The 12,356-nt window shown below is 55.3% G+C and overlaps 2 protein-coding genes across 8 annotated transcripts; one reads left to right on the forward strand and one right to left on the reverse strand.

Moving 5' to 3' along the window:
* The first annotated feature begins 199 nt into the window (after positions 1–199).
* On the forward strand, positions 200–5,663 carry ZNF821 (zinc finger protein 821). Of its 6 annotated transcripts, XM_077931674.1 has the most exons (8): positions 202–819; positions 940–1,004; positions 1,801–1,925; positions 2,031–2,189; positions 2,317–2,459; positions 2,988–3,092; positions 3,426–3,592; positions 3,901–5,663. In XM_077931674.1, the coding sequence occupies exons 4-8, from the start codon at positions 2,075–2,077 to the stop codon at positions 4,568–4,570; spliced, it is 1,200 nt and encodes a 399-aa protein (XP_077787800.1). In that variant the 5' UTR covers positions 202–819; positions 940–1,004; positions 1,801–1,925; positions 2,031–2,074; the 3' UTR covers positions 4,571–5,663. The 6 variants fall into 6 exon arrangements, with proteins under 6 accessions (XP_028595642.2, XP_077787800.1, XP_077787802.1 ...); XM_028739809.2 differs by lacking the exon at positions 1,801–1,925 and having other exon boundaries at positions 200–819; XM_077931676.1 differs by lacking the exon at positions 940–1,004.
* A 1,707-nt stretch (positions 5,664–7,370) lies between these two features.
* ATXN1L (ataxin 1 like) lies at positions 7,371–11,557 on the reverse strand. 2 transcript variants are annotated; one of them, XM_028739800.2, is made up of 2 exons: positions 10,895–11,557; positions 7,371–10,448 (listed from the first exon to the last, which is right to left on the reverse strand). In XM_028739800.2, exon 2 carries the CDS (start codon positions 10,364–10,366, stop codon positions 8,381–8,383), a length of 1,986 nt encoding a protein of 661 aa, XP_028595633.2. In that variant the 5' UTR covers positions 10,367–10,448; positions 10,895–11,557; the 3' UTR covers positions 7,371–8,380. The 2 variants fall into 2 exon arrangements, with proteins under 2 accessions (XP_028595633.2, XP_028595632.2); XM_028739799.2 differs by lacking the exon at positions 10,895–11,557 and adding an exon at positions 10,558–10,697.
* Positions 11,558–12,356: the final 799 nt, after the last annotated feature.

Raw genomic sequence — 12,356 nt, forward strand, 5'->3', positions numbered from 1 at the left:
GCCGGAGAAAGAGGGACCTCAATAAAAGTCGTACTTCCTAAAGCGAGCGTTACCTTCATTGAGGTCCCTCCATAGCCCTCAACCGCGGCTGGAGAGTTCCGACCTCGTCGGGTACGACGTCGGAGAAGGAGGAGGAAGAGGCGGCGGCCCCGCCCACTGCCCCCCTCCCTCCGAGCTGCTTCCCATCCCCGGGGGCGTCGCGCGGCAGACTGGAGCCCTCCTGCTGTAGGGGCGCTCGCGTGAATGGCCGGGCACCTTGCAGGGCATGGCGGGGGCGTCAATCGGGTCCCCCTGCTCGTGGCTTGAAAAGAGGCGGGGACGGCGGTAGCCCCGCCACTAGCACCGCGGCGCCGCCGCTCCGACAAGAGGAGAAGCGGCTCCGTGGAAGGAGGCGACTCGGGGCAAGGGAGGCGGGTTGCAGCAGCAGCAGCAGTTGCTCCTGCTCCTCCTCCTCGGTAGCTGGGCCCGTTGGAGAGCGCCGAAAGACACAACTCTGGCCCTGCTGGCTGGTCTGGGTGCGTGAAGCCCCCGGAGGCGCCGGCCTGATGGCTGCGGGACCCCCTCCCGGCTGAGCGCCTGCGCCGGCCTCGGGATCGGCGCCCCTGCTGCCAGGCAGGAGGCGCGCTCCGCTCGGAGGGGAGGGCAGGGCTCCAGCGCAGCGCGCCCCCGTCCGCCTGTCTGTCCGTCGGTCCCGCCGTGCACGAGCCGGGCGCTCCCGCCGTGCCGCCATCTTCCTCTGTCTGTCTGTCTGCCAGCCCGGGCGGCCCTTTGTCCTCCTGCAGCGCTGCTGGGCGAGTCCAGGCCGGGCGACGGAGTCAGGTAAGGGCCGAGGCGGCGGCAGCCTCCTTTCGAGCGCGGGGTGGGGGCTGATCTCTAAACGCCCCCCGCTCGCCTACCCTGGTCATCCCCCGCATGGTGACAGGGCTCTTCTTTCCGCAGGTGCGCCCCCCCTGGGGGGGGAACCATGTCCCGTCGGAAACAGACCACCCCCAATAAAGTCCACTGTGAGTAATAAGGGGAGGGGGGCTGTTGTCACTTCCACCTTCACCCCCTTCCCCCGCTCAAGCGAGGCATCCTCATCCGCAAAATGATGGGGGGGGGACAGCCCTCCCCTCCACTATTTGCTGCATTCTTCTCCCATAGCCCTGGTGGGGGCTCCCTGCCCAGCATCGAGGATTTGTTGGCTGAGCTGAGACATGTCCACGTACCACCTCTTGGAGCCTAAGGGCTCCTTAGGTACTCTGGGGGCTCAGAACCCCTCTCCGCCATTCTAGTGGCATTCTGTCTCTCATTGGGCCACCTTACCCACTGATGTTTCTTCTGCAAATGAACAGCTTTTCAGCACTAGTTGGGAATGGTTGGCTAGTCTCCCTTGCACAGTGAGGAACAGGGGACTTCCAGGCACCATGATAGCTTTAGGATCAGAATTGAAATAGCAGAGGCCCAGGAAAGAGTCTGGCAATTTCAGGCAAGCACTGCCCACTTTGCACAACTTAAGAGAAATCAAGGAGGAACTAAAGCAGATAACTAAACCTGGACTACAAAATCCACAGAAGAAGTCTCCCACCACAAATTTGGCTTGCAAAAGTAGATAAGTAGGTTTGCTATTGCCTATACTAAAGCATCTTTTACACATATGTAACAGCTTTACCCCTGGAGGAGAACCTGTATGGCAGGACAAGCTCTTCCAAAATATGGGCCCCGGGGGTGGGAGAGGACATGCAAATTCTAGGGTGGAGCCAGGGCAGGCAAGAGCCCTCCCTGTGTGCTTAATGCTGCTGAAGACATTTGTATTTCCAGGTCATGTTGGAAAGGATGCGAAGGGACGGATTGGTCAGGCCACCGTTGCTTTGCAGGAAGGGTTTGGGGAAAGCTGTTTTGGGGAATGGAGCCCAGGCATTAGTCCCATTCTGGGCCATCTTCAGGTAGGGGAGACCATCACTGGGCATCTGAGGAGGGGGCAAGGAATGACTGGGCTTGGGAAGGGCAATGGGCTAATGCGGCTTCTTCCTCCCCCATTGTACTTCCAGGGGAGCAAGTCTTTGCTGGGTTAGAAGAGCACACACGTCAGGCCATGATGCGAAGAGACTTCCCTGGGCTGCTTGGAGCCCAGTCACCACTCATGCAGCAGCTGCCACTTCCGCCACAAGAAAAGGACTCCAGCAGCAGCAGTAGCAGCAGCAGCAACAGTGAGTTTCCCCATCTTGTACATGAGGGCAGCTCTGGGACACCTGGGAGAGACCAAACACCTGCATGCTGCTTTGGAATCCTGTCAGCTGGTCTGTGGCAGAGGCCTAAAACTGTTCTGTATTCCAGGTGATAGCGAGGGGGATGAGACAACACAAGATGAGGTCTCCTCCCATGCTTCGGAGGAGGACGGAGCATCAGCGACAGTGAAAAAGGAACTGGAACTTACTGAGCAGCTGGGCTGCAGCAAGCAGGTCGCTCGAGGCCATGAGGCAAGTGCATCACATTGGCCGTAGTCAACACATACTAAAGCAAAAGTGCAACACTGCTGTGGTTACTCGGTGGAAGGGAGAATAGCAATAGCAGACTCTTGGATGGCCCTAGCATGGAGAAAGAGGACTGTATAGCCCACTCTGGGATTCCTGGGCCTGGTCCATTGGTGTGTCCAAGTGATCACTACAGCAGGCTCAAGTGATTGGGTCTGGACTTTTTGGCATTAGAGTTCCCTAATAGTAATGGGGGCAAGGGGAGTGATAGAGCTGTTGTCATCTCATTCTGGGCTTCCCAGAAGAGGCATTTGGTTGGCTGCTGTGTGTTAGAAATACAATACACAACTAGGTAGACCCTCAATCTGATTGCGCAGGGCTAATCTTACGTTGTAGAGAATCTGTCAACATGGTCTTAAAGGGTCTGATGCAGCATTAGTTGGGGGGGGAGGGGTATGTGTATGCGTGTGGCAGAATACCAGGCATCGGACTTGTCCTCTGCTCTTTCCTTAGCCTGCCTTTCCTTGCTTGCAGATGGGTTTAAATGCCAGCCCAGATACCCTGATGGGACTCTCCCGTTGTCCCCTCTGCCAGCTAGAGTGTGGAAGCAGGGAGCAGCTTGTCACTCACGTCTATCAGGTACTTAGAGGGGGCTTTGATGAGACCATCACGCAAGGCTAAACCATCCCTGCCCTGGCTCCCCCTTTCCTTCCAGGCTGAAATTAGTAATCCTGGACTGGGAAAGGGTGGGGATGGGGGCAGGGGCTGTTGGCATTGGATGCAATTTGAATCATCCCCCCTGGTGGGTTTGCACCACATCCCAGGGAAGGCCTTGCGGGTCTCTCTCCTTCTTTCCCTAACAGAAGAGGGAGCTCTTCCGTGGCTTGGCCTTGGCTGCCAGCCCTCATAGGGACAGCTGAGAGGGGGACAGGGCGGCGGAGCCCTTGCCTCACAGCCCGGCCTCGTTTGCAGCATACGGCAGCTGTGGTCAGTGCCAAGAGCTACCTGTGTCCCGTCTGTGGCCGAGCACTCAGCTCCCCGGGCTCCTTGGGCAGGCACCTCCTCATCCACTCCGAGGACCAGCTGTCCAACTGTGCGGTGTGTGGGGCTCGCTTCACCAGCCATGCTACTTTCAACAGGTGAGAAGTGGGCATCTCTGAGGGTGGGACTGGGACAACGTGGCCCAGGCCGCATTTTGGAAGTCCTGGAGGGGCCCTGTTCAATGGAAGCAATGGAGGTTATACCTGGCAATTTCTGGAGGCAGCTGGAATAGGTGACCCCAGCCAGAAGCGTTCTGCAGGCCAGCATTCATGTGGGTGGGGTGGCTTGTAAGCATGGCCAGAGGGAGGGGGAGGGTTACAGCTAAGGCAGTAGCTTGCAAGCCTACACAATGGCTTCTTAAGATCTGTGCTGAGCACCCGTCATTTCTACTCTTTGACTTTCACAGTGAGAAGGTGTCAGAGGTGCTGTGTGGAGATGCCCTGCCCATTCCCCTCCCTGAGGCTTCTTCTGGTGCTGAGGAAAAAGCCGGTGGTGGTGGTGCTGCTGCTGTCAGCCCCACAGTGTATCCTGCTGGCATCCTCCTGGTGTGCAACAGCTGCGTGGCCTACCGCAAGCTTCTGGAAGCTCAAGCTCCAGGGGTTCGCAAGTGGGCCTTGCGAAGGCAGAACGAGCCCCTGGAGGTGCGGCTGCAGCGCCTGGAGCGAGAGCGCACAGCTAAGAAGAGCCGTCGAGACAACGAGACGCCGGAGGAGCGGGAGGTGAGGCGCATGAGGGATCGAGAGGCCAAGCGGCTGCAGCGTATGCAGGAGACGGATGAGCAGCGTGCGCGCCGCCTGCAGCGGGACCGTGAAGCGATGCGCCTCAAGCGGGCCAACGAGACCCCTGAGAAGCGGCAGGCTCGGCTCATCCGGGAGCGTGAAGCCAAGAGGCTAAAGCGGCGGCTGGAGAAAATGGACATGATGCTGCGGGCACAGTTTGGCCAGGACCCCTCGGCCATGGCTGCATTGGCAGCCGAGATGAACTTCTTCCCACTGCCAGTGGGTGGGCTAGAGCTTGAGGGGCAGCTGCTTGGTAAAATGGCCTTTGAGGAGCCGAGTCCCAGTGCCCTGCACTGAGGAGGGTAAAAAGGAGGACCTGCTCTTGTCTGCCGAGGCCCCACTTGCTCTGCCAGTGAAGCATGGAACTGGAGTGTGACAACGGTCTGAGAGGGGCAGGGAGGGAGGAAGGGGCGGGCGCACTGGCTGTGATCAGAAATAAATTAATTGTACATGTCCTCAGTCTGTGCCTCTTGGGCTTGGCCAATTCACTGCAGCAGCTTGAGAGGCAGCTGCTGCTTCTGCCTTGCCCAGCTTGCTTCCTTGCTGGGCAAGATCCAGCTGGAACTTTGCAGTTCTGTAGCCTGCCCCTTACTACATCACGCTGGAGCTCTTAAGTGGGGACTAGCAAAGAAGGTGGAGTCCTGAAGAGGGAGGTGTATAATACGGCTTGGAGCCTCACAAGTTACCCACAGGGGTGTATTAGGCCTAATCATAGTGGCTGCTAGACTTAGGTACAGCAGCACCAAATGGGAGGTTTGTGGAAAAATTTGACATTCTGGGGGGGATATGTGTTGGGGAGGGAGAAAGCAGCTAGATTTGAGTGCTGCTGCTCTTCTTGCCTTTGTGCGTAGAGAGATGGTGGTGGAAGGAGCACCAGTGAAAGGCAGACTTCTAAACAAAGGCTAGAGGAAGACCCTGCTGAGGGGTATATTTATTTTCTTGGTCAGCAGCCTGTGCCGTCTCTTGCCCAACTTCCAAACTAGGTAAAAGGGAGAGACTTGGCTGCACAAGCGAGGAGAAGTTATCTCTGTCTTGTTAGCCAGGTCTGTTCTCTTCTATTAATCTTAAATCATAAAACCTATGTGCAGCCTGTTAAATTTTTTACACAACAGAACAGAGCTAATTGTGCCAGTGTGAAGATTGCTAATTGGGGCTTTAGTGACCATCGTATGAATGTAAGGAAGTTTCCTTTATGAGCTTTGGTATTTCTGCCAAAATTTTCTCCAGGAGACAAGTAAGACACAGACACATCAAAGGAAAAGCTATTGGCTTATAATTATATAGATATATATATAGATATAGATATATGTATATATACTGTTTACATAAGTCAACAAGTTAAATGCAGTATTCATAAGAGCATTAACAATAAAAATACAATCTGTGTGTACAGAGACTTTAAATGGTAAAACAGGAAAAAGGATCTCACCCAAAATACAAATATACAGTACAAATTGATTTATTTAAAACAGGTACAAAAAAAGCACAACAAAATAGATTATCCTCCTTAGATTGGTAATGCTTCATTAAAGATCAGGTAGGAGAAAAGGGGCTGGGCACTCGGCTAGTCCTAAGGCTTCAGAGATACGATGCAGTGGGTTTTGGAGCGAAGAGGACTGGTGTTGGTTGCAGGGCTGCTACACACTCGCCCCTTGCCAGCTGCATACAGGAAGGTGACCCACCCCAACTAAGGTGCTATGCAAGGGATTGAAGGGTGGCAGGCTGACTCCGTTTGCTTTCTTCCTCAGTGCATCTTGAGATATAGCAAAGGAACTTTCTCTGCAACAAGCCACTGGGTCAGGCCATCGCTCAGTGTTTCTGGGCAGAGGTGGGACTTAATAGAAGCGGATGTTTGCTCCTGCAGGCAAGGGCTACAGAAACAGCTGGCAAGAAGGGACGGGAAACGTTTTAGCTGGAAAGGGTATCTGGTTGGTGCCCTTCTGAAAAGCAGGACCCCAGTTCATCACCCCCTGGTTTGGCACCCCACACTGAAACGTGTCTCTTTTAGCAGCCCCCATGGAATGGCCAAATGGACACAGCTGTGCAGCTGCCAGTCCCACAGTATTGCATATTAGGGAGCCCTTCCCAAAATATTTACTAGGGCTTGGAAAGGGGTCGTGCTGTAGTGTCACAAGAGAGAAATAGCTTATTGCTCTAGGAAGCTGGTTCTCCCAACCCTCCAGCGGCCCCAGATGGAGTAGTGCCCAAAGACACTTCCATATTTTGCAGCTCTATTCCTAACTCGGTCCTGGGCCCTAAGGGCTGTGCAGCAAGCTATCCTGAAACAGCACTGGACCAGGGTGGCAGTAGTGTTGGGCGGTCCAGATGAACTGAGGGGAACTGACCCTCAATAGCCACGGAGGGCCAGAGTTGGTGCCAATGAAAGAGGTGGCCAATCAGGCTCTTCTGCTGTGATGCTGTGCAAGTGATCCAGCTCCCATGAAGCCCTGGGAGTAGAAGGGCACTCTGCCCTAATGGCATGAAGCAGACATCTCCTCCCTGGTGGCAGGGGAGCTGAAGGACAAAGGAGAAACCTAGGCCAGCATTTACATGGAAATGAGCGTTGGTCTAGTAAGCACACAATCCAGGGGAGCCCAAGAGCAAGTAAGGAAGGCAGAGGGTGGTTTGCGGGGAAACCTGGCTCGGAATAGTGCAAAGTGCCGGGCCTTCCAGAGGAGAACAGCAAAGTCTTCCACCTTTCATATAGAGAGGGCTTGGAGTGGATGAGGTGGCTGGTCAGACAGGAAAGCAGTTCCCGTTGTGAGCCAGGAATGCCTGTAGGCAATGGCCTAAAAGCAACAACTGTAGACAAAACATCCAAGGGAAACAAGCCAAGGCTGCCCATTTGGAGCAGTGGGAGGAGCTTCCTGGCTGCTATTCTGGAGTGGGACTTGGATGGCACTGATGCAGAGTCACGGCTATGATTCAGAGCCCTAGAGCTCACCCCTGCCGAGTTGAGGGCACCAGTGCAGGAGAGGGTACTCAGCCAGCGTCTTGAACCCAAGCAGTTCTACAGCTTTCTCGGCTCAAAAACTGTTAACCACTTGCACGTTTTATCTTCTTTCATTCTGTCTGAGTCACCAGTGCACACAGAAGAGCAATTTTCATCTTTATCAGAAGAACCTGAATACATTTTTCTAATATCCAAAGAAATCTTACACATGTAGTGGGGGCCATTCAAGCTGGTTACAGTGGCCAGAATGTCCCCTCTCCAAACTCTCAATAGGAAATGCTTTAGTCACCCCAAGGAAAAGCAGGAGTGTCTGTATGTGCACTAGCATGCTCTTATATACAAACTGCCTTGCACTTTTCAAAGGAGCTGGCTGTAACTCGAGGCACCCACAACTGTGACAAGCCTTAGTCAGCCTAGGCCATTCAGACCTGGCTTAGCTGTGAACATCTAAGGCATCTGCAACAGAACTGGATGCAGCCTTTCTAGAAGATGGAGGTGGGGACTTAAGAGCAGGATGGAGATAGCTGAAGAAGCCAAAGCTAGAACATCCTCTCACACGTACACCTACACCATTCCCACCTATGGGATTCGAGTTCTACCTGGCTGCAGAGCTGAGGCAACACACTGCCAGGTTTGCAATTTAACAGACTATTAACCATTTCCTTTCAATCTAACACATGTGAGGAAATTGCATACAAATACTACCTCCCTGAGGAGAAATCCAGGCTCCCTTGACTTGGTGCCTGGAGAGGGGCTGCTGGGAGGCCCAGACAATAATCCTTAACTTGGGACTCGAGCAGAAGAAACCTGGCAAACTCCCTCACTGCTCCCTTGCCCTGGTAAAAGCACCCTCCTGCTATGTGTGAGCAAGTGTCCAATAAAGTGCTTGAGTGAGGTGGTGGGGGATGTTGAGCCCTTGCTCCTCTCCTCACAGAAGCAGCGCAGTCACTGCTTCCTTCAGAGTCTCCCCTTGGCTGACCCCAATCTACCCTACCCAGGCTCAGACCTCCCCTACAGGGGGTGGAGAGAAGGAGCCTCTGTCAGTGGAATGATTCTAGGCACACAACTGGGGAAAGGGCTGAGCATCTGAGCAGTGGCCAAACTGGAAGGAACCCAGTTAAGCGTGGCACACAAGTTCACCCACCACTGGGGCTTCACTTCCCTGCATTTGAACGGCCCTCGATGGACAACTTGACCTCCTGGGGAATGAATGAAGGGCGGAGGAGTGGTGGCCGGGGCTCCTCCCCAGACCTTTGGAAGCTGGGGCCTGCCCAACCATGCAGAGAAACAGGATCATGGTGGGTGGACTCCTGGGGGGAGCCCACTGCCACCCCACCCTTCTCCAATGGGTTTTTCTGCAGCTCCTGGAGACTCTCCGCACCCCGCCCAGGTCTCTCTCGGGTAGCACTCTGGGGGCTTGCCTGGGGCACAAGCCTCCCATTCAGACTCTGTAAACTGATGGAGATGCAAACATCTCCCACCTGCAGCCTGTGGCAGGAGAGTGAGAAGAGCCGATTTGTCCTCTCTGGACTGCATGAGGACCAGCCCTGTCCATACACAAAGAAAGGGTGCTCAGGGGGCACATCGATGCTCACTTTGCTCTGCTGCTCCCCCACCACAAAATGCAGTGTGACGAAACCCTGCCAGGGACTCTCTTGGATGTCCACCACAGTGCTGGAGTCAATCTTGAGGCCACCACTCACCTCTGCACTGCGCACAAAGTCCTGGGTCTGCAGGTCCTCCACCCTCTTTAGCTCTCCTGTGGCCAGCTGGATGATGGCTCCTTTCATGAAGTGGGAGGGTAAGTGGCTCTGGGAATGGGCACATTCCGTGTCAGGTAGTCCCTCATGGGCTGTTCCCTCAGGACTTGCACCTCCCAGGCCATCCTGAGCCCCAGGAAGGAGGGACCCTGAGACTGGCCGACCATTGGCCATTGTAATGCCTTTCAGTATTTGCCGATGGCGGAGCTGCTCCTCAGGGGACTTTGCCGACAGTCTCCGAAAGTGGCTTTTCTCAGCAGTAGCAGCCACCACAAGTTCCACTGGGTTCCTCATTGACTCTGCCTTCTGCTCAGGGGGATTACGATGGGAAAGGTTTAGAGGGCTCAAGCCATCCTTCTGCTGAGCAGAACAAACAGGGTAGTCCTGGGAAGCAAGCACTCCAACCACCCTCTGCACCTCCAGGTCTGTATCTGGGGTACTCCGCTGAGATGGCACAGAGATCTCTGTTCTCAAAATCTGACTGCTTGTCAGGAAGGTACCTTCAGTGCTGCACTCTACCGTTGTCCTTGGCCACTGCCCTTCAGCCTCACTTTCCTTCGCCCCCACGGCAGACCTTTGCACCCCGTTTGCTGTGACTTTAGGATCTAGCTGATTCTCCTGCAGAGACTGCTCAGTGTTTGGGCCAGCAACAGAAGCTTCGAATGATGAATAGCCTGCTGGCAGACGGGACATCTGATAATAGACTGGAATTCGGCCCTGTGTAACATCCAGTGGCTGACCTCCAACATGGGGCTGCAGAGGGCCTGAAGGCAAAACTGAGGCACTGGTCTTGCCAAAGCTGTGGGCTGCCTGTGGAGAAGGAGCAGAGTCTTCAGCCAGGAGAGGTGCATAGGGCACAAAGTGTGGGATATGAGAGGCAGCAAGGCTGGCTGAAGAGGACAGAAGGTGGCTGGGCAGGAAACCAGGAGGCACAGTGGCGGCATAGGGTACAGAGTAGTGTGATCCCACAAACTGCAAGGGAGCAGGAGGAAGTTGAGTGTAATGGATAGGCGAGTATGGGATACCAGGGTGCGGGATCAGCTGTGAGGTCATACTGAAGGCTGGAGGCAGCGGGCCGACATTCACCACGGGTGAGAAGGTGGCCGGGGGCATCGCCACTTTGTACAATAAGCCGTACTGGTCCACGGTAAGACTGGTCACTGTGTCGGAGCTGCCACCAGCCTCGGTGTAACGTGAAGGTGCCTGGCTCGGCCTGCCTGTTGCTGAGCCCCGGGACCATTCCACAGAGGTCTCGCCGCCGCCACCGCCCACCAGACCCGACTCAGCCGCCCGCCCCGGCTCTTCGTTGTTGGCAGCCACCGGCAGGTCGCGCTTCTTGGGGGGGAGGAATTCCTGGCCCCGCTCCTGGGCCGCTCTCATGGCGCTCGCTTCGGGAAGCTGCAAGGTGGGCTGCTGCTGTCGCCTCCTCCTCCTCCTCAGGGGGGTCTCCGGGCGGGATCACCTGCAAAGACACAGAGAAGAGCACAGGGGTCAGCCGGGTGGGAGGGGGGGCAGGCGGGCGGCTTCCGCCCGGCGGGGGGAAGGGAGCCCCGGACACTCCTGTCGCTCACCCGCCGCCACCGCCGCCACCTCCACGGCTTAGTGCCATTCCTCTGCCCGCCGACTCCGCAGCCACCCCGGGCCTGACCCCGCCCTCTTTCTTCTCCGCCGCCGCCGCTGCCGCCGCCTTGCACGGCGCGCCGGAACTGCCGAGGCTCATGACGTTAGGACGGCGCGCGCACAGCGATGACGTGATCGCCGCCTGCGGTTGCCATAACGACAGCCGAGGAAGCGGCGGCGGCGGCGGCATCGCTATAGCGACAAAGGCACCTGCCCTTCCCCTCTGCACGTGACGTCGCGCCCCGGCATCCCCCCGAGCTCTACTCCGTCGAGCCATAACTGGCCTACCTGTAGGGTTGTCGTAAGGACTGCTGAGGTCTGGCTTGAGAAATAATAAGCGATGCTTGTGCACTTGAAGCGGTCTCTCCACTGTGTGGTGTGCCTCTTTATTAAGATGATGAAGCCGCCAGCCTCGTGCCTTTGCGGCAGGAAAAACGAAGCGCCCCCAAGGGGCCTTGCTGGTATCAAACTGGGATTGGAAAGGAACGAATAAGCTGGCGCTGCTTCTCGGCTGGCTATTCCAGGCCTTAAACCGAGAAGATGCGTAAATTATGACCACAGTCAAATTCGCGCTAAGCAAATCAAGGAAGGGGAAGCAGAGAGGAGAGACCTTTAATAGGAGCCTCACGCTATCCTGGCAAGGAACCGGTCTCTGTGTGGGTAGGCAGCCAGTAAGTGTGTCCAAAACCGCAAAGAGCCAGGCCGCTTCAGTCACAGACTCTGCACGGTACGAGTTCCTTTTACAAGGGCAACAATTATCGAAGACTTTCCAACCTTCAAACATAAAAGTGTCCTTGGCCTTATACTGGCCAGGACAGGAACAGCTTGCTGGTGCTATGTAGATGGGATGGGATAGAGCTGTCACTCGATGTTGAGTTGATTAATTATTTCTCCTTTGTGTGTGTGAGAACGAGAGGAATGCTCTCCGTGGGGCTCCTGTCGCCCATCGATTTGCAACTAAAAAAAAAGCTGCTGTCTAGCGAGATCCTAGGAAGAGCCCTGCTTGTCCGTTAGATCAAACTAAGGAAAGTGGAGGAGGGAAGGGCTGCATGTGCTTTTGCGTGCAGACAGGACCAGACTTAAACTCCTGGCAGGTACTTTCAGGTAGGCCAGAGTGAGGAATCCTGCCTAAAACCGTGAAAAGCTGTTGACCGCCAGTGTAAGCAATACTGAGCTAGGTGGACCAAGAGACTGACTCAATTTAAGACAGCTTCCTACAGTTTCCCCATCTGTTTCCCAACGATTAGCCAGATGCCCTAATGGGAGGCGGAAGCAGTGCAAGAAGCCGCCGCCGTTGACTATCAGAGATAACGATTGAAGTGACCAATATATATCCCGTGGCGAAGCTTTCTAGCCCCCAAACCTTAATACTAGCCGCGGAACTGTAGAGCCCTAAGAGAGACCAGAGCTGAAATGGATGTATCGGCCACATTAGCGAAAACTGTTTCACGCAAATCGTAGGTGGTTGAGCCGGTAGGCTCTCCACGTTCAAACAAGGCGCTTGCCAGCAAGCTTCTTCGTCTCTCTGCGGCCTCAGAAACGGGACACTGGAGCTCCGTGCAAAGCCTGCAGTCCTGTGTATGTCCAAAGCACTGGGATATATTTCCGAGTAAATTTGCTTAAGATTGAGCTTGCTAGGAAAGCACGTGCTCTGTACGGACTTGGCCCCGCTACTGTCAGGCTAGCCCCCGGCACTTCGCAATTGGCGAAGACGCTTCAGTCGCCCTGCCAGCTGGTTTTTTTCTCGAAG

The sequence above is a fragment of the Podarcis muralis genome, chromosome 7 (genome assembly GCF_964188315.1).
Source record: "Podarcis muralis chromosome 7, rPodMur119.hap1.1, whole genome shotgun sequence".
NCBI classification, from domain to species: Eukaryota; Metazoa; Chordata; class Lepidosauria; order Squamata; family Lacertidae; genus Podarcis; species Podarcis muralis.

Bases quoted from the DNA above. Each gene is read 5' to 3' on its own strand.
- ZNF821 (XM_028739809.2), top strand. From the start codon at position 965: ATGTCCCGTCGGAAACAGACCACCCCCAATAAAGTCCACT. The intron at 2,460-2,987 runs GCAAGTGCATCA...CCTTGCTTGCAG, and splicing joins AGGTCGCTCGAGGCCATGAG to ATGGGTTTAAATGCCAGCCC. The intron at 3,093-3,425 runs GTACTTAGAGGG...CCTCGTTTGCAG, and splicing joins TTGTCACTCACGTCTATCAG to CATACGGCAGCTGTGGTCAG.
- ATXN1L (XM_028739800.2), bottom strand. From the start codon at position 10,366: ATGAGAGCGGCCCAGGAGCGGGGCCAGGAATTCCTCCCCCCCAAGAAG.